At 45.8% G+C, this 21,016-nt stretch overlaps 1 protein-coding gene across 4 annotated transcripts in view; it reads left to right on the top strand.

Moving 5' to 3' along the window:
• The window catches only part of ANKRD10 (ankyrin repeat domain 10), a 181,295-nt gene that overhangs the window by 42,869 nt on the left and 117,410 nt on the right, over window positions 1-21,016 (top strand). For 2 of the 4 annotated variants that reach the window (XM_030201540.1, XM_030201541.1), the window contains exons 1-2: window positions 2,744-3,174; window positions 16,283-16,435. In XM_030201540.1, coding sequence (XP_030057400.1) covers window positions 2,980-3,174; window positions 16,283-16,435 — 348 coding nt within the window. In that variant the 5' untranslated portion in view covers window positions 2,744-2,979. Of the gene's footprint in view, window positions 1-2,743; window positions 3,175-4,314; window positions 4,407-16,282; window positions 16,436-21,016 lie in introns of those variants that run through there. The other 2 variants (XM_030201542.1, XM_030201543.1) reach the window with 2 other exon arrangements.

The raw sequence follows: 21,016 nt of genomic DNA on the forward strand, positions 1-21,016 counted from the left end.
TAGGGGGGCTGACACCTGGGGCGGATCGCCGATGTGCCCCGCCCCCCGGGTGCAGCGCCCCCCCCCCAGGATGCAGTGCGACCCCCCTCGGTGAAAGGACACCCCCCCTGTGAAAGAACGCCCCCGGTGCACGCCGCTGGGGAGGTGCCGCGCGCGCCTGTCCTTCGTTCGTTCCATGCTCCCTCTGCCCCGGAACAGGAAGTAACCTGTTCCGGGGCAGAGGGAGCATGGAACGAACGAAGGACAGGCGCGCGCGGCACCCCCCCCAGCGGCGTGCACCCGGAGCAGACCGCCCCTACCGCCCCCCCCCCCAGGAACGCCACTGGTGATTAATTGGGTAGGTTGCTGCCTGTATGGGTGAGCTAATGTAATATCAGAGAAGCAAGCTTATGTATTGTAATTTTGTGAATTATATATAACTAGTAAAAAAGCCCCGTTTCTGATGCAAATGAAACGGGGGCTAGCAAGGTTTTCTTCAGAGTGTGCATGTGGAAGTGTGTGTGTCCCTGCCTTCCAGGGGCGTAGCTACGGGTGGGCCTGGGTGGGCCCAGGCCCACCCAATTTCAGCTCTGGCCCGCCCACTCCCATTGCTCCCATTGCCGGCCACTGCTGCTTTTCCTGTTGAGCAGCAGGGCCGGCGCTACAAAAAGAAGAAGCGCTCAGCTGATTGAGCTGAGCGCCGCCGCCGCCAACGTTAACAACGAGAAAAAAATGTAAAAAAAAAAAAAGCGTGGCACCGTAGGCAGCCTCGAAGCATTGGCTGCTGGCTCTGCAGGCTCCTCCCATCTCTTACGTCACTGCCCCTGTCGACCTCTGGACTGACTCCATTCTGTTTATTTCTTTTTGAAGGTGCAGTCTCTAGAATTGTATACAGTGCTCTAATGAGCTCTCACGAAAGTCTTATACAGAGGCATTAGCACCTGCCTTATCCTGCTCCAAGACTGGAGCGGAGGTGATTTTAAAGTACCTGGGGAGGGAGGGGCACGGGAGATGTACCCCTTGTTAAAAAATGGATCATCACATATGCTCACATCCAAGTCCCACTCCTCTTTCATGCACAGAAGTGCTTTGCCCCCTAAATTGTACCATAGAGTGATATCCTGCAGAAGGAGTAGCTTAATGTTTGTGTAGCATGCTAAGAATAAAGTAAACCAGGGCTCATATCCTCCTTTGCCCCGTGATACTCCTTGTGATCTTGGGTAAATCACTTCACCCCAGTGAAGGGGGGGGGGGGGCGATGGGAGTGGTCCGCCCCAGGTGCACGCCGCTGGGGGGTGCCGCGGCGCGCGCCTGCTGCAAGAGTTCGCTAACTTCTCTCGTTCGCTGCAGCTCCCTCTGCCCCGGAACAGGTTACTTCCTGTTCCGGGGCAGAGGGAGCTGCAGCGAACGAGCAAAGTTAGTAAACTCACAGCAGGCGCGCGCTGCGGCACCCCCCCCAGCGGCATGCACCCGGGTGGGCTCTTTCGCCGGGGGGTCTTTCGCCGGGGGGGGGGGTCCGAGCTGCATCCAGGGGCGGGGCACCGCCCCGAGTGTCCGCCCCCCTAGGAACGCCACTGCTTCACCCTCCATTGTTTCATAAGTATTGCCATACTGGGAAAGACCAAAGGTCCATCGAGCCCAGCATCCTGTTTCCAACAGTGACCAATCCAGGTCACATATACCCAGCAAGATCCCAAAAATGTACAAAACATTTTATACTGCTTATCCCAGAAATAGTGGATTTTCCCCAAGTCCATTTAATAACTGTCTATGGACTTTTCCTTTAGGAAGCCTTCCAAACCTTTTTAAAACTCCGCTAAGCTAACCGTCTTTACCACATTCTCTGGCAACGAATTCCAGAGTTTAATTATACGTTGAGTGAAGAAATATTTTCTCCGATTCGTTTTAAATTTACTACATTGTAGCTTCATTGCATGCCCCCTCAGTGGCGTTCCGAGAAGCGCTGACACCCGGGGCGGATCGCCGATGTGCCCCGCCCCCCGGGTGCAGCACCCCCCCGTGCAGTGTGACCCCCCCAGCGAAGGGACACCCCCCCACCCCGGTGAAAGACCCCCCCACGGGTGCACGCCGCTGGTGGGGGTGCCGCGCGCCGGTCAGCGTCGTTCATTTCCATGCTCCCTCTGCCCGGGGCAGAGGAAGCATGGAAACCAACAACGCTGACCGGCGCGCGGCACCCCCCCAGCGGCGTGCATCCGGGGCAGACCACCCCCCCTTGGTACGCCACTGTGCCCCCTAGTCCTAGTATTTTTGGAAAGCATGAACAGAGGCTTCACATCTACCACTTAATATATAGTAACATAAAATGACGGCAGATAAAGACCTGAATGGTCAATCCAGTCTGCCCAACAAGATATGTGTGAACTAAATCAATAAAATAAATTCTGTCAGAAGCTTTTTGATCTTCATCTTTATGTCTCCTTCCCACATCTCCTATCCTTAAAGATACTTTGCAATTTCTTTAAATTCAGACTTTAGCAGCGCCCTCTTCATGCATCTATCGTGCTCAGTGAGTGAATAATCGTTTTTTGTTTAGAAGTGTTCTAAGTTCCGCCCCGACCCTGTCATTGCAGAAACACAAGAATAACAGCGAGGTGTAGGGTGTAGGAGGAGGAAGCCAGGGGCGTGTTCTATTCCTAAAACGGAAACCTCTTTCGTGTTCTGCGCATGCTTGGATGTGTAGGCGGCAGGAGGCGGTACTTAGTTTCGCTTGTTTGTTGTGCAGTGCGGTGCTATTCCTCTGGTTGGGTAATAATAGTCAGTCACAGTAAACTGGCTGAGAGGTGGATACGGAGTGAGACACGGCTGTTCTTTGTCTTTCGTTGGCGTGGTCAGGCGGGTTTTTTTTTTTTTTTAAATTATTATTTTATTTGGCGGGATCCGTGTAGTGGTTGAGCGCTAGTGAATAGGAAACAGTTTTAATAATAGAAAAAGCAAGGAAGATTTTTTGGAAAAAAAGAAGCGGTAGGAAAAAGTGCGGCCATGTCTCTGGGCTTCGACGCGGGCTTCTCGAGCGAGGAGGTGCTGAGCGTGCGCTTCCCGCTGCACCGGGCCTGCCGCGATGGTGACGTGGGGGCGCTGCTGTCGCTACTGCAGCGCACGCCGGGCCCCGAGCTGGTCGCCGAGGACTCGTTTTACGGCTGGACGCCCATCCACTGGGCCGCGCATTTCGGCAAGGTAAGGAGCTTAAACCGTTTGGCCTTTAACGGTGTTGAATACGTACTCCGTGGCTTGGAATGGCGCGCGATTGGAGGCGCCGCCATCTCGAATGGGAACATCGCTCTAGGCCCCCGCGTTCCAACAGGCGCTTTTCTTTCTTGGAGAAGATGGAAACCGGGTGGGTCACTTCACTTCGGTGGCCAAATTCCCTACTCCACCATGCGTTGGCCGAGCAGAAGCGCAACGGTTCTTTCTTCCAGCCCTTCCCCCCTTTTAACAAGAAATGACTGGCTGGTTTAATGGCATTGTTACTTATAAGCGTTTGTAAACGAGTCTCTTCCAGATGAACTTCCAGCCGTCTCTTTTATTCAGCGACCTGCTGTGTTTTGTTTGAAGCGCACTAGTCCAAGCGAAATAAATTGAACGAGGCCTAAATCCAAAACGCGGTAGATAAGTTTTGAATTGAAAATGGCATTATGTGCTGCTTTTAACTGAAGCAAAAGTTTACTATGTGTAAAATCATACTGCATACAAATGTCGTCAACCTTGATTTTAGGTAATAGAATCCAGTGGATAGTAAGGTGTTCCTTTTTCAAAGCATAGAGACTTACAAAGTTTATATAGTAACCTGTGTAACTTTGTAAGTCTCTATGCTTTGAAAAGAGCTGCCAAGTTATCACCAGCTCAGTCATTCCCTGGCAGCTGACAGTTGCTCTTCCTCCTTATCAGCAAACTAGACTGAAGATACCTAAGGAAGATGTTTTTAACAAGGTCCTATTTAGGAGGCATGGATCAGATCCAGACATATGTGCCTGCTTTGATCCCTCATCAGTTCCGCTGCTTGTTAGAACTTGAGCTTGTTTTTTTCCTTAATTGCCAACCCGGAAGGGGAGGGGGTACTTTCTCTTCCGCGCCCCTCTCCTAAATCGTTTGAGACCAATACTGAGAACTTTATTGATAGCGACAGCTGGGGTTGGGGGCATTATAGACAACAGATGCTGCCAGATCCAAGGATGGGGAGCTTGGCAGCACCTTACGTCTCAAACATTTTCTTGGCACATGTTTTCTTTCCCGCCTGTGGGGTGGGCAAAAGGTAAAAGACGAATACAGCGGGAGCCTCGGGATCCTGTCGATCTGGCTTTTACACAATTCCTCCCACCGGTGCTTGAACATCTTTCCACTTGGAAGGAAAGGGCAAGAGCGACCTCGCCTCGAACGCTGCGTTATTGTGGTGGCACTGATAGGGGCTGGTAAGAAGTGGAGGTTGCTCTTGATGATATAGATGGAACTAGCCTTTGGCAAAATTGTCATCGGAGCCAGTTTTTGTTTCCTCTTAGCCACTATTAACAGAGAAACGTCACCTTTTATTCCTCTTAAGCGAGGGCCAGGCTACTAGACATTTGTTTGCTATAAATGCAAACGAGGGAATAAGGATAGCCTAGCATATCTTGACTGGTATTCTGCCAGCAGGATCTTAGTGTTCTTTGAAGTAACTTTATGATAGAAATTTGTTTACTCAGAACATTTTTCTGTAATTTGGAAACAGAAATTAGTTTACTCAACATTTTTCTGTAATTTGGAAACAGTAATTTGAAATTAAACCATAGGACAGAAACTGGTAAAAATAAAACAAGCCACCTAGCAGGTTAATTTAACTTTATTATTTTTTTTTTTTTGGGGGGGGGATCTCACCTCTTTGTATCTTCCCCAGTATTAGCTCAACTGACTATACACTCATTCTGCACCTGAACTAGTTTGCGACACACTAATTTAGATCAGTTCTATCTTCTTTAACTGTATAAAGAAATTGCCTTGAGTGTAGCCACCTACTTATCCCAACTGACTCTGTACCACACATCTTGTCCCCATCTATAGCTATATGGGTAACTGTATAAAGAAATTGCCTTGAGTGTAGCCACCTACTTATCCCAACTGACTCTGTACCACACATCTTGTCCCCATCTATAGCTATATGGGTAACTGTATAAAGAAATTGCCTTGAGTGTAGCCACCTACTTATCCCAACTGACTCTGTACCACACATCTTGTCCCCATCTATAGCTATATGGGTAACTGTATAAAGAAATTGCCTTGAGTGTAGCCACCTACTTATCCCAACTGACTCTGTACCACACATCTTGTCCCCATCTATAGCTATATGGGTAACTGTATAAAGAAATTGCCTTGAGTGTAGCCACCTACTTATCCCAACTGACTCTGTACCACACATCTTGTCCCCATCTATAGCTATATGGGTAACTGTATAAAGAAATTGCCTTGAGTGTAGCCACCTACTTATCCCAACTGACTCTGTACCACACATCTTGTCCCCATCTATAGCTATATGGTAAACTGTATTAAGAAATTGCCTTGAGTGTAGCCACCTACTTATCCCAACTGACTCTGTACCACACATCTTGTCCCCATCTATAGCTATATGGGTAACTGTATAAAGAAATTGCCTTGAGTGTAGCCACCTACTTATCCCAACTGACTCTGTACCACACATCTTGTCCCCATCTATAGCTATATGGGTAACTGTATAAAGAAATTGCCTTGAGTGTAGCCACCTACTTATCCCAACTGACTCTGTACCACACATCTTGTCCCCATCTATAGCTATATGGGTAACTGTATAAAGAAATTGCCTTGAGTGTAGCCACCTACTTATCCCAACTGACTCTGTACCACACATCTTGTCCCCATCTATAGCTATATGGTAAACTGTATTATAGAAAAGCATTAGTATGGTAGCTATTTAATTTTAATGTTCTAATGTGTGCTTATTAGATATTTCATTAGTATTATTACAACGTCGTATTGTATCTGTTGTTTGAATTTCACTGCTGTTAAATACGTGCATTTTTAATCCTGTTTCATGGTAGTCCTAATAGGTTTCAATTTGCTGTTTTTCAGGTTTACCTCATTTATTGTATTTGCTTATACTTTGGTCATTTTACTATTAACAAAATTGTAAGTTTTGAACTGTACATGCTGTACACTGCCTTGGGTGAATTTCTTCATAAAGGCAGTTAAAACCCAATAAAAATAAGTTATGTTAAAGCAGGGGTTCTTCACCCAGTTTGTCAGGTTTTCAGCAATTCCACAATGAATGTGAATGGATTGGTTTGCAAAGACTACCTTCATTATATGCAAATCTCACATGCATATTCATTGTAGATATTCTCAAAACCTGATTTGCTAGGTGTGTCTCTGAGGACTGGGTTGAGAACCATTGGATTAAGGAACAGTAGGCATTTTTTTTGTTCCCAAAGGGCTTGCAGTCTGTACCTGGCCAAGTCACTTAAACCTCCACTGCCTCAAGATCACAAGGAGTATATTAGTGGGACAAAAGTGGCATGAAATACTGGTTCATTAATCTAATTTTAAAAGTTAAATAAGAATTTGAAAAACAAGATTTTTAATGACTTCCAGATATTGTTAAAAATATGAGAGTTGACATAACACTGGGATAATATGTAAATTATTGATATCAGTGTACTAGAGTAATATAGAGAGACCTCAGAGTACACACTTAAGTAACTTGGTTTTACATCCACTGCTCATTTAGAGGCCGATTCTCAAAGGTTCACGGTAGTGAAACTACTGTGAATCTAGCATAGAAAAAATTGCCATGACATGCTCAGTAATTAGAGCATTCCGCTCAAGACATGTATTCAAAGCCAGAGCTTAACCCTCTTGGCACCGGTGTTAGCTTTGAGCTTTGGTCCCTTTTAATCCTAGGTTTTATTGGTTTTGACTAAAGGTAAGTGTAATGCATCTGATATACCACCTTTATGTGGTACAACCAAAGCAGTTTTCATATGATATATAGGCATTAGTACCAACTTATGACATGGCTTAATGAGGGCTGTCCCCTTGCATGATGGTTTTGTGGCAGACTTACTGGGGTAGTTTGCCATTGCCTTCCCTGGTCATCTTTATCCTCACCCCCTGGCTAAGACCAAGTACTTAATTAAAGAATGAGAGTGGATGGATGGCTGAGTTGGCAAGAGGCTGTCAACCTGACAGAAATCTGATTGTGGGATTTGAACTCAAGTCGTGGGTGCAGTCTGACAAGAATTTATTCCAAGTCAATGCATGTATAAGAGAAGTTATTTTGAGTGTACATTGTTTTTCAAATATCTTTTGTACTTAGATCATGTCTACGAGCTCGCATGTTTGGTAACATGGCATGGTGCAAATTTCTGCCAGCAGCTGGCACTGTCATCCTCCTCTATTTAGATCTCTGCTGGTAGTGTGAAAGAAGCTTGCAAAAATTTCTAAACAGTTTGAAGTGAAACCTGAATAAGAACAGTACAGCTGAAACTGGTTATTCCTGCTGGCTAAAGTAATAACTTATTTAAGTCATGCTGCTTCTGGTTTGAGTTGATTTCAGAGTAAGATATCCAGTGAAATAGAGATTATAATAAGTGTCTGCTGGATTAGGGGGGGTCTTCCTCTTTTGCAGTACAATTCAGTAACATGAAAAACTGCACTGGAATGTGGAGTAAATTTTTATTTTAGACTAGGCTTGCTTTTCTGAAGTAGGTTCTGAAACCTGTATGCTGTTTTACATTCTTTAAGTGTATTTCTCAGCTTTTCATTACTCTTTACTCTTTAATTTTTTTTAATTTTATTTTTTTTAGGGTTGCATTTTGATTAGATCACGTATTTTAAAGGTTTGGTTTTTTTTTTGTTCCCACTGCAGCTTTCTTGTGACTCTGGGCAATGGAGGGTTAAGTGACTTGCCCAGAGTCACAAGGAAGCTGCAGTGGGAACAAAAGTAAATAACATACCATTAATCATGATTAAAACTTTAATTGTTTAATTGAAATTCTGCCCTATATTCAGACTTTTAGATTCAGTGGTTGAGCAGTGTAGCAGATGCTGTTAACTATGCTAATAGCGTCTCTGTCCTTTGATTCACCTGTAGAAAAAAATGTCTGCTTCAACTGTAGTGTTTTGGTGTGCATGCACTGCTGTTGGCCTGCACTAGGTGGTGGTTGTGCATGTGCACATCCTTGATCTGATTTTGGGCCCTGGGCCCCTGTAAAAATGCTATCTGCTGTTTGTGTGTAGGGTACTTATCTTAAAAACTACAGTTCCCTTCACCAGTGTCTGTTACTGTGAAAAAACATTAGTGCTCTGATTTGTAGAAACTTTTTTTGTGATAAAATTTGATGAAAATGCAGGTGTAACTTAGTCCTTAATGTTCTTGGATTTAGATTCCAACAGGTTGGGGAGAATGAGAGAAGAGGGTGTGAGGGGATCTCCCTCTGAAATCTGCTGCTTCTTCTTGAGCTGGTTTTACTAAGGTGGTTTCCCTCATCCTGGGTCTTTAAGGGCAGGGCAAATGGGGAGAGACTAGGAAATAGTGCACAATTTCAGCTAGCCAGCTAGTTATCCACCACCTGCCTGCAGTACTCCTAAACTCCAGCTAATTACATATAATCTTAAACCTCTGGCTGTCACTGGTGTTGCATGGCACAACACAACACGTGAGTAGAAGAGCAGTTCACATGCATCAAGACAACTAAAAACTCATTCTAAATGGAAAGATCTCATATAAAATGCATGATGTGGCCACATTTTGCCCATCAATATGCTGCATCAGGGGTTCCTAATGGAGATCTTATGGTATATTTAAAAAAATACTTTTCTGCAAAATTCAAGCTAAGAAGAAGCAAATGTGCTCTGGAGGCTATTTACGTGCTACATTTATTTGTGTTTAGCTTTTTATGGTATATAATGTCTTTTCTACAAAATTCAAGGTAAGTTCTCCATTAGGAAGCTCTGATGCAGCCCTTTTGTGGGTGAAATGTGGCCATGTTAGGTGTTCTATGAATTATTTTAGTCGTCCTCATGTGTGATCTCTTATACAGTTATCATTGGTCGAGCAGCTGTTCTTGTAGCGGGAACAATATGGCTTTTAGTGCATTTCAGCTGTATGGCACCTGATCCCAACTCTGGTCTCAGGTGGCAGATCTTGAGACTGACCAGTGCAGGAATTGTCTCACTCACTGAGCCACACATGGTGCTGTCTAAAAGGAATTAGCTGTGGCTCAAGTAAGCTGCAACATTTATCTGAGTTCTTGGAATTCCTCAAGCCTTATAACTGTCTCGCTCTGTTCGCTGTACGTGGTGAAGACTAATTTTGTTTTGCTAAAATTCAGAATTTTCACTGGTCATTTTATAAATAATATGAATTAGAATGTGGTAGTGGTGGGTTGGAAAAGAATGCAGATAGGTAAAAAAAATAAACAGCATTATTGGGAATGTCCATTTTTGCTCAGATCCCCCAATAAAACTCTGGCCTTAGCTGTATTCTCCTAACCACTGGCATCTGTCTTCCACTAAAGGCGCTTTACATGGCACCTAGTACTTTGAATCCTTGAAGCCTGTCTGTTGCTTCCTTCTCAGGTGGCCCCCTGAAATAAAAAGTGCAGAGTAACCTGAGATCACACCTATTGCAGCTGAGATTTCACCTGCTGAAAACAGCTGTGACCCCTGATTGCCGCCCTAGCATCTTAAACCCCCCCCCCCCCCCCCCCCCCACAAAACCAAACCTTTTGTTTCTATGGCTTTCTGAAAAGGAAGATATGGTTGGGGTTAAGGATTGGTAAGTATCAGGGGTTGGATTCTGCAGTGCTGGGGTGGGTTACTGGAGGGGGGTTATTGGAGAATAGAAAGGTTGAGTGGGCAGTAAAGAGGGGGCTGTGTAGATGGTTTTAGTGGGTGGATGAGCTGAGTTACCAGTGCTGCTTAGGGAAGTGAGAGTAAACATGAACAGTAGTTACAAACAAAAGTAGATGAAACATTTTTTTGTTAAATATATGCACACCTTTACTATGAATCTAGGTAATCTATTACTTTGTGTTTGTTTTCCATCCATTACACAGTAAATGGGCCTCATTTTGATTTGTTTTTCCTCCTCTGAGAAGTCATTTCCCAGTCTAGTTACAGTTTGAATGCTGGGGCTCTTGCTTTTCCTAGAAATACTTGTATACGACTTTATAGTATTTTGTGGAAATGACCTTATTGGTACCAGTTCTCTTTGGTGTAGGCACTCCAGTCTTCAAAGCCTACCGACCAATGAGATTCTCTGAATACTTGAAATGAGTAAGCATGAGAGAGCTTGCATGCACTGTGTCCAGTACATGTGTTCTATACTAACCTCCCGAGAAGGGGGGATGATCCGAAAGTACTGATGTCTTTTCATAAAAAGGAGCTCGGTATTCATTTCTGAGGTACTGACAGTGCTGCTTCAAGGTCAGGAGTTCCTCTTCGTCGATCATGGGGGGAAGGGGCTTAGAGGTCCCCCTAAGGCCTTCCTGATGCATCAAGACATTTCAGTACCCACTTATGGCAGAATGGGTCTCACTGGATGTGGGGCTGAGAGTAGGAAAAGTCATGTTTTGCCTCTACCTGTTTTTTTTTTTTTGTTCTTCCAGAGGAGAAAGATAAATTGCAGCTTCCCAGGATGGACTGCCTTGTTATGGCAGTGACTAAGAAGAGCACCTTGCCAGTGGAAGGGGGGGGGGGGGGGGGTCTTGTCCTAAAAGACATGTAGGATAGGAACTAGAAGGCTCACTGAAACACGTGTTTGAAGTGGCCTTTTTTGGGCCTTCAAGCGATCATTGGTGGCAAAAACATGTCTGAAGTGGTATTACCCACAAGACAGGTGTCATAACACCCAGCTCGAAGCGGGGTTGGCCTACTTAGCAGATGCTATTTATGACATGTTACAACCTGCAGTATGTTCTTACGGCTATCACAGCATGTTCTGGTTGCAGCATTGTCACATCTAGTTAAGCTGCTCTTTCAGAGCAAGTGGCTATTTGGAGAAGATCACAGTAATTTAGTGAAAGAACTAGGGGAATCTAAGCCACAGCGGTTGCAGGAGGATAAGCCAAGCCTCTGGTCATCCTTAAGGGAGCTGTCAATTTTGAGACACCGAACTAATATGGTCAGAAGTGCTACTTTCTGATACACTAATCTTCCTTTTGTGCGGAAAGACAGGCCTCCTCTGTCCTCTAGAGCAGCCATTCCCAACCCAGTCCTCGGGGCACACCTAGTCCCATGTGCATATGAGAGATTTGTATGCAGATTTAACTCAAGAATATTCATTGTGGATATCCTGAAAACTCGATGAGACTAAATGTGCTCCAAGGACTGTGTTGGGAATGGCTGAGCTAGAGATCTGCAGTGATGTGAGACTGGTCCACTTTGTGCCTTTAGTAGTTTAGGGAGGAGTGGGCCAAAATCACATCAGACCAGTGGGTTCTGGGTATTCTTCAGAAGGTTACAAGTTAGAATTCTCCTACCTGGTTGCTCCTGTCTTGCAGTCTCCTTGTTAAAAGGGAGCCAAAGCGGTCAAGGTTCAGGCCAGCGTGGATTCCTTGCTGGCATTCCAGGCCTTTGTTCCAGTTCCCCAAGCCGAACATGGACAAGGCAGATACTTTGTCTACTTAAGTGTCTCAAAGAAGGAAGGCACCTTTTGTCTGGCCTTATATATTAAAGGTTTAAACTGTTGACTCCTAATGTCCGCTTTCACACGGAGACAAAGAGCAATCATAGCCTCGTTTCAAGCAGGAAAATTTCTCACCACTCTCTCTCTCAAGGAGGCCTGCTTGCATATACCCATATAGCCGCTGCATGAGAGGTTTCTACATTTTGTGGTGCTGGGCTTTGCCCTTTGGTCTCACCACGGCTCCAAGAACGTTATGGTGGTGATGGCATCCTTCCTTTGGCACTAGAGAATTAGAGTTCACCCGTATCTCTGACTCATTCACGCATCGTCCTATTCGGGTAGTATGGCAGCGATGGACAAAGTTGTCTTCTGAAGTCATTAAGTTGGATGATCAATTTTGAGACAAGAAGACTTAACTACATAGATGCTGGAGTATCTGGCTGTTCTATTTGATATAGCATGGGAAAGGATCTTCCTTAACAGAGTGCAGGTGGTCAAGGCTGGTTCAACAGATTTGCCTCTTCACTCACGGCAAGCCCAGGGTGAGAGACTACATCCAGGTTCTGGGATCAGTGATGGTGGTGATGGAAGTTGTGCCATTGGCAAGGGCTTATATGTGGTTGTTAAAGGAATCTCTTCTCAGCCACCAGTCTCCAATGTCACAGAAGTATGCCCTTCGTCTTCCATGTTTGCCGAGTATTCAGTTTTAATTGTCGCCCAGGAATTTGCCTGTTGGATCTTCATTTTTGATAGCACAATGGGAGGTGGTGACATTTGCCGCTAGTAAATCGGGTTGGGGAGCTCATTACAAGTGCCCAAGTTATTCAGCTGTCAGAACCGGGCTTGATAGGGATCAATGCTCTATTTCAGTCCTGGCAGGAGACATACAATAGATGTCTTCCCTCAGCCCACAGTATGTAGTGTGTTATGATTTCATTGCACAGGGGTTGAATTTTTCATAGCTCCAGATTTCCCATGGAGGCCATACTAGGTATTCCTGATTTATCTGTTGGACAGGGGTCTTCTCCATCTTCCACATGTACACAGCCTACTGAAGTAATGTCCGGTTCTCAAGGAGGATCCGTGCCCCTTTGATTTTATTGCTGAGCCATTGAAAGAGCTCAGTTGAGACGAAAAGATTATTCTGTTTGTTATTGCTATCTTGCTTCAGGCTTGGAAACACTTCACATCCATGGTGTATATGAGGATGTGAAGGATGTTCCAAGGTCTGGTGTTCTGACTGCACAATTCCTCCCTTTTCTGCTCATGTCATGCATATTCTAGCGGCCTTCAGAAAGGATTGGCGTTGGGTTCTCTAAAATTTCAAGTTGTACATAAGTACATAAGTAGTGCCATACTGGGAAAGACCAAAGGTCCATCTAGCCCAGCATCCTGTCACCGACAGTGGCCAATCCAGGTCAAGGGCACCTGGCACGCTCCCCAAACGTAAAAACATTCCAGACAAGTTTATACCTAAAAATGCGGAATTTTTCCAAGTCCATTTAATAGCGGTCTATGGACTTGTCCTTTAGGAATCTATCTAACCCCTTTTTAAACTCCGTCAAGCTAACCGCCCGTACCACGTTCTCCGGCAACGAATTCCAGAGTCTAATTACACGTTGGGTGAAGAAAAATTTTCTCCGATTCGTTTAAATTTACCACACTGTAGCTTCAACTCATGCCCTCTAGTCCTAGTATTTTTGGATAGCGTGAACAGTCGCTTCACATCCACCCGATCCATTCCACTCATTATTTTATACACTTCTATCATATCTCCCCTCAGCCGTCTCTTCTCCAAGCTGAAAAGCCCTAGCCTTCTCAGCCTCTCTTCATAGGAAAGTCGTCCCATCCCCACTATCATTTTCGTCGCCCTTCGCTGTACCTTTTCCAATTCTACTATATCTTTGGCATGTTTCAGGGGCCGACTACAGAAGACTTGCTGCTCACCCAGATATCGTACAATTCTGTGGGTTGCGGGCTGCCTGTGGCCTCTTTGGTACACTGTATCCAGATTTGAACCTTTAGTCCTTTTGGGCTCTTTAGAAATTTCCTTTTGAGCCACTCCAGAAGGCCGCCTTGAAAGATCTTAATCTAAAGACAGAGCTCTTGGTGGCTGCTATGTCCACATGTACATAACACAGCTCTTCTGTTGTATGATTCCCTAATGTGGCTGTGCCACATGAACTTTATCTTACCACAATATCACTTTGTATTTTACACCGAGTCTGCAAACACCTCTCCGTGCTATGTAAGCACATTGAGCCTACAAATAGGTGGGGAAATGTGGGATACAAATGTAACAAATAAAAATGTAGAGTTTCAGAGATTCAGGCTGTCTTGTCAAGATCCTTCTTTGTTTTTCAGAGGCAGGGGGTCTCATTATGCACAGTGCTTTCTTTCTTTTGAAAGTGGTATCGGCATTTCATCTCTACCAATTTGTGGAGCTTTCATCGTTTTTGTAGAGGACAAAGTGGCTTGGTATTCTTTCTTGAGGACTCTTCGTACATTGAGAAGCTTCATTAGTTATCTGGAAGTCATGAATGAGTTTCACAAATCGGACTGTTTTTTGGTAAACAAGAGTGTTGGTTTCATGGCTTCCAGGCCCACGATTGCTAGATGACTGAAGGAGACTATTGTGTTAGCTTATTTGCTTGCAAGGAAGTATGCTCCTCAGGCCTTGTGGCTTCATTCTATGAGGTATACAGTGGCTTAATTCTATGAGGTATACAGTGGCTTCCTCGGTGGAGACTACCTTACTGTCTCTGGATATTTGCAAGGTGGTGATGTGGTCGACATTGCATACCTTTACCAAGCAGTATAGTAAGTTGGATGTTGTGGTGCGCTCAGAAGCTAGTTTTGGGACTTTGGTCCTCAGGGCAGTGGCACCAGCAATCCCAGGGATTGCTTTTGAACATTCTACAGGTTCTGGAATAGCGGGAAGCTATGTAATGAAAGGAGAAATTAGGTCTTAACTGATTTTCTTTCATTAGTCCTTTCTACTATTCCAAAGACCTGTCTGAGGTTTCTAAGATGTTTAGTCAGTGTGAAATAATGGGTCAAATGACTGTCACCTTGCATGGACCTTTCTGCATATCTCTTGTTCTCTACAAGTTGTCCAGGGATGAGAGAGGTCCACATGTTTGTTCATCTGGCTAGTGTTAGTTTAGCGAGTTTAAGGCTTAGTGTGTGATGTGCTTGCCTACATAAATACTGAGGAGCTGGACTGGATGTAGTTTTCAGTTCTCCATCTGCTGGGTGATGGATACAACTACTGTATCCCATAGGCTGTGGAATAGTGAGAAGGACTAATGGAAAGAAAATTATTAGGTAAGACCTAATTTCTTTCTCCTTATACTTTGTGGTTTTTCTTTTCCATGAGATTGCAGTTATTTATTTAGAAGCTTAAAACCCACTTAAGTCTAAGTGGCTACCACAAAACATACATAATTAGTCAAAAATGTACAAACAATGGGAATGCGCTGTTGACGTTCTCTCCATCACTGTTTCTTACTTCTAATACAGTATCTGCTAGCCATCAGATAGTAAAGGCCTGGACACAAAACTGTGCATTAAACAACTTCTTAAATTGTCCCACATTGGCTGAAAGACGCAAATAGCGAGTCAAAACATTCCATATTACTGGTCCTGCTATCGAGAATGCTGTAGCCCTTGTTATGGCATAATGTGTGGTCACTAACAAATCTACAACCATCTCTTTGCAGAATCAGATCTTACGTTTACCAGATGCGAACAGCTTCATAACAGAATGTAGATACCAGGGACCCTTCTATAGACAGATTGATGGATAAGAGACAATATTTTAAGTGATTTCTAAATCTCACAGGCAACCAGTGTAATATGGTCCCACTTCGAAACACTGACAGCCACCCTCGCAGCAGCATTCTGCACAACAATAGCTCGCCTTCGACAGTATAACACTTCAGAAATCGGTTAAAGCAAACATCAACTTTAATCAGTGTAATACAACTGATGAAAAGACACTTGTACAACCTTTCCAGTCTGTGACTGCATTGTAAGCTAGGCATCGAAAACCACCCAAAACAGCCTCATCTCCCTTTTAACAGGAAGATGTAACTGACACACCTGTACAATCTGTGGCCATCTCTCATCCACCACTCTTTCCACAATCATAATTTGTTTTCTCCATGCTCAATGCAAGCTTATTCAATGAATATGCATGAAAGATGTGCATAAAAAGGAGGTATCTCATTCATATTCATTGTGGGTAGCCTGAAAACCTGGCTGGCAAGGGGGTACTCCAGAATTGTCTTTAAAATTCTGCTGTACATCACGTTGGATGAATTTTCTTCAAAAGGACAGTAAGTAAATTCTAATAAATGTACTGCCTACTTAGTATGGAGGTAGATCTCTTGCATATTCTCTCAGGAAATCATGAAAAATTGGGTTGTGACACTTGGACATTAAGTTTGGAGATCCATAGTATGTTTGCTTTTTATGTCTGTGTACTCTACTAGCATAAATTGGAGTTCTTTTCTTTTTCTGTTTTGTTTTAATTGTACTCCACTGTGGTTTCATATGAACTAACAGCATATGAAGATAAACTATAAGCTATAATCTTTGAAACTTCAAATACAGTGTTCTGAACAAAATGTTGTTTTTTTTTTTTTAAAGTTGGAGTGCTTAATGCAGTTGGTGAGAGCAGGTGCTACTGTCAATGCCAGTACGACACGATTTGCCCAAACCCCAGCCCACATTGCCTCTTTTGGAGGGCATCCTCGTTGCTTAATCTGGTTGATTCAAGCTGGTGCCAATATTAATAAACAGGTAAGCACTTCAGAGAGAAGCAAGATACCACATATGAAAAATGTGTGTGGGGGGGGGGTTTCTCCCCTCGTTTAGCAGCTATTTTAACCGGGTTGAATAGGTTTGTTCCATTTTATTCTGAAGGTGGAAGCATGTAAGTGTAAATCAGATTATTTTGAAACCAATAACCTTTTCTTTACTCATTAGAACTGATATTTAACGTGCAAATCAGGTTTTTATTTTTCTAATACTGCCTGTATGAATAATGAACAATCTAGGGCTTTCCTAACCTTTCCCTGGAGACCTCGCAACCAGTCAGGGTTTGGGAATGTTCCAAATGTATGTGCGAGGTAAACTTGCATATATTGGAAACCACCACATAAGTTTGCGGCTAGGGCAATTGTTGATGAGAAGTAATAGCTGCTATATAGCATGAATGGTTCCAGATGGTTAAGGAACTGATTATGCAAGAAGTTAGGAAAATGTCTAATAACTGCTTCTAAAAAGAACTGTCTTAAGATCAACTTGTTTCACAGTGGTGATGAACAAGTTCAGATGCTTATTACGTTTTAATGACTTGCGTTGCAGTACTGAATGTCAGTCATCACTGCTAAAGTGCAAGTTGAATAATTTATTAAAGCTGCACATAAAAATAAAAGTTATTGGCAGATGGAAATGTTTAGTTGTTACTGTAGAAACAGTGCCTGGCCCAAAGCTGATAAACACAAAGAATATCCTCTACCTAGCCAACGAAACTTCTTGAACAGCAATCTAATATAGTTTAAATCCCCTATTCCTCAGCAGTCCTCCAGACCATTCAAGACACTTGGGTTATGCACTCTTACCAGCAGAGGGAGACTGAGAACACTAAAACTTCTTGTACAAGTAGTCTGTGCAGACCTTCTACTAACCAGTATTTTCTCAGTTTCAGCAGTGGGTAGGTGTGTGCAGCCTGTGCAGTGTACTCAGTCTGGTAGGCCCGTTGGGGGTTTCTAGGTTGGGTTGTAAATGTTAGAGAACCCACACTTGGATCTCTATTACAGGGTGTAAATCCTAAGGGCGGTTTTGCCTATTAGAGCACAAAGCAACTGTTTGTTTTTATTGTGTTCGCGGCCATTATGTCTAAGCTGGTGAGGTGTCGGTTTTGCACGAAGCGCGGTGTTGAAGTGAAAGGTGGCCAATGTAAATTTTGTGGTGAGCCTACGTTGTCGGCGCTCTTCCCCCTGTGCTTTCCCCTGAGTCGGCGGAGGTGTTGGGCGGCGATTTGACAGCACATTCCGGGCCGGTTTTGGCGGGAAACGCGGCCATTTTGGCTGCGCGTCCCGGGTCGGACTCGACGGAGCTGTTTTTCGTGGGATGAGTGGCCCTTTTGGCTGCGCATTCTGTACCGGCGCCGGGGGATCCGTGTGTGGCGGGAAGCGCGCCTAGTTTAGCTGCGGATCACGTGATGGACCTGCGGGGGGGGGGGTCCGTCGCGGAGACTGCGGGAAGTGTTGTTGGGGCTTCAGCAGCGTCGGGGGGGGGGGGGTCTGACCCCCCCCCCCCCCCCCCCCCCCCCCGTGTTTGTTTGGTCTCTGGCTTCCCCCCTGAGTTTGTTTGGTCTCTGTATAATACCTGGAGAGCTGGCCCCTCTCAGGCTGTTTGTTCCCCGGAGGCTGCTAGCTCAGTGGGAGTTAAGCGCCCACGGGTGGATATTTCGGAGCCTATGGAGGTACTTTCTCTGCCTGGGTCGGACGTTTGGAGTGACCCAGGAGAGAAGGATCTCTTAGATGTCTGAGGATCAGGATGGGCTAAGGCCTGGGGAAGATTCTTCAGTGGTTCGCATTTTTCATAAGGAGGAGTTGTTAGAGCTCATTGATCAGGTGATCTCTACTTTGAAGTTTGCTCCGGCGGCCACTACCTCTGCGGAGGGACCCTAGGTAGATCCCTTGGTTAAGGGGATTCGGAGAGCCTCCCGTTACTTTCCCATGAATTCAGACATTAGGGACATGGTTTTTCAGGAATGGTCTGTGCCGGAGGCTGCTTGTAAGGTGTCTAGGGCTATGGTGCGGCTGTATCCCATGCCTCCGGAAGATTTGGCCCTGCTGAAACTGCCTTCTGTGCATGCGGTGGTTACGGCAGTTACTAAGGCTATGGCCATTCCGGTGGATGGTGGTACAGATCCTCAGGATAGGAAGCTAGAGTCCTTTCTGAAGCACAGCTTTGATTTGTCTGCTTTGGCCTTGCAAGCCTCTGTGTGTGGGGGCTTGGTAGCCAGAGCTTGTTTCCGTTGGGCGGAGAAGCTCTTGGATGAGCCTGCGTTAGATAGGACTGGTTTGGTTCAGGATCTGGCCAAATTGGAGATGGGGTCTTCGTTTTTGGCAGACACCCTTTATGATTTGCTAAGGGCTTCAACTAAGAATATGGCTCTGGTGGTGACGGCTCGCAGGGCTCTTTGGTTTAGGGGCTGGGTGGCAGATGCAGCCTCTAAAGCAAAGTTGTGTTCTCTACCTTTCAAGGGTTCTATGTTGTTTGGAGAGGACTTGGATAAACTGATGAGTGGTGTTGGGGATACCAAGGTCTCATGGTTGCCGGAGTTACGGCCTAAGGCGGCTAGTCAAGGTGGTTCAGCTAGAGGTTGGTTTAAGGACGCAAGGCGTTACAGGCCGGGCAGATTTGTGTCTCCTTCTAAAAGCCGGATTTTCCAGTGGATGCAGTCCTTTCGAGGGGGTCGTCGAGGAGGTCGGGACTCCTCCGGAGGTGCCGGAAATGGTAAGTCCTCCTTATGAAGGTGTGCGGGTCCAGCCTCTGGTGAAGGTCGGGGCGCGACTTCGTCTGTTTTATCAGGGGTGGACCCAAATTACTTCAGATCAGTGGGTGCTGGAGGTTGTTCGAGCACCCGCTGCCGGATCTGTTTCTTTCCTCTCCTTGTCACTCTCGAGTCAAGTTAAAGGCTATTCAAGAGACTCTGGGTCGCTTAATCCAGTTGAGAGCTGTGGTACCCGTTCCTCGGCACGAGCTGGGAATGGATTGTTATTCCATTTACTTTGTAGTGCCGAAGGAGGACCAATTTCGACCCATTTTAGATCTCAAGAGGGTCAATGGGGCGCTCAAGGTGCCATCCTTCCGCATGGAGATTCTGCGCTCGGTCATAGTGGCTGTTCGTCGGGGAGAATTTCTCATGTCACTGGATCTCACGGAAGCGTATCTGCACGTGCCGATTCGAGAGGCCCATCAGCGTTTCCTTCGTTTTGCTGTTTTAGGGAGGCACTTTCAGTTCTGTGCTTTGCCTTTTGGTCTGGCAACGGCTCCATGCACCTTCTCCAAGATAATGGTGGTGGTAGCAGCGGCTTTGCGGAGGCAGGGAGTTCTGGTGCATCCGTATCTGGACGACTGGTTGATCCGGGCGAAGTCTCGGGCTCACAGTGTGGCGGCGACAGCTCAGGTGGTCGTGTTTCTGGAATCGCTCAGATGGGTATTGAATGTAGTCAAGTCAGTTGATCCCATCGCAGAGTCTGGAGTACTTGGGAGTGCGGTTCGACACGGCAGTGGGTCGTGTTTTTTGCCGGATTCTCGGATCTTCTCTCTTCAGCAGCAGGTCAGGCTGTTAATGTCCGTTCAGAGTCCGACGGTTCGAATGTACCTTCGGGTTCTGGGCCTCATGGCAGCGACAGTAAAGGTAGTACCATGGGCCATGGCGCATATGCGTCAGCTTCAGGCGGCTCTGTTGTCTCGGTAGTCTCCTCAGGTACACAGTTTGGAGTTGCGGTTGCCATTGAGGGGGGCTCCTCGGCGCAGTCTCCAGTGGTGGCTGTGCTCGGCCCATCTGAAAAAGGGCATGCCGTTGGAACCTCCTCAGTGGGTGATTCTACTACTACTACTTAACATTCTAGAGTGCTACTAGGGTTACGCAGCGCTGTACAATTTAACAAAGAGAGACAGTCCCTGCTCAAAGAGCTTACAATCTAATAGACAAGTGAACGGTTGGTCCGATAGGGGCAGTCAAATTGGGGCAGTCCGGATTCAATGAACGGTAAGGGTTAGGTGCCGAACGCAGCATTGAAGAGGTGGGCTTTAAGCAAAGACTTGAAGACGGGCAGGGAGGGGGCTTGGCGTAAGGGCTCAGGAAGGTTGTTCCAAGCATAGGGTGAGGCGAGGCAGAATGAGTGGAGCCTGGAGTTGGCGGTGGTGGAGATTCTGGTAACGGATGCCAGTCTGCTGGGCTGGGGAGCTCAGTGTCGCGGTCGGTCCGCGCAGGGGCGGTGGTAGACTCAGGAAGCTCAGTGGTCTATCAACCGGTTGGAGACGAAGGCGATTCGGCTAGCTCTGTTGGCGTTTCGCTCAAGTGTGGTCGGAACGGCGGCAAGAGTCATGTCCGACAACACGACAGCGGTAGCGTATGTCAACCGGTAGGGCGGTACAAAGAGTCCACAGTTGGCAATCGAGACGGCTCTGCTCATGAGTTGGGCGGAAAGGCATCTAGTGCAGATTTTGGCGGCGCACGTGGCCGGGGTGGACAACGTGAACGCGGATTTTCTAAGCACACATGTTGGACCCCGGAGAATGGTCTCTGCACCGGTTGATGTTTGACCAGATAGTTCTAAAGTGGGGAATGCCAGTAGT

The sequence above is a fragment of the Microcaecilia unicolor genome, chromosome 4 (assembly GCF_901765095.1).
Source record: "Microcaecilia unicolor chromosome 4, aMicUni1.1, whole genome shotgun sequence".
NCBI classification, from domain to species: Eukaryota; Metazoa; Chordata; class Amphibia; order Gymnophiona; family Siphonopidae; genus Microcaecilia; species Microcaecilia unicolor.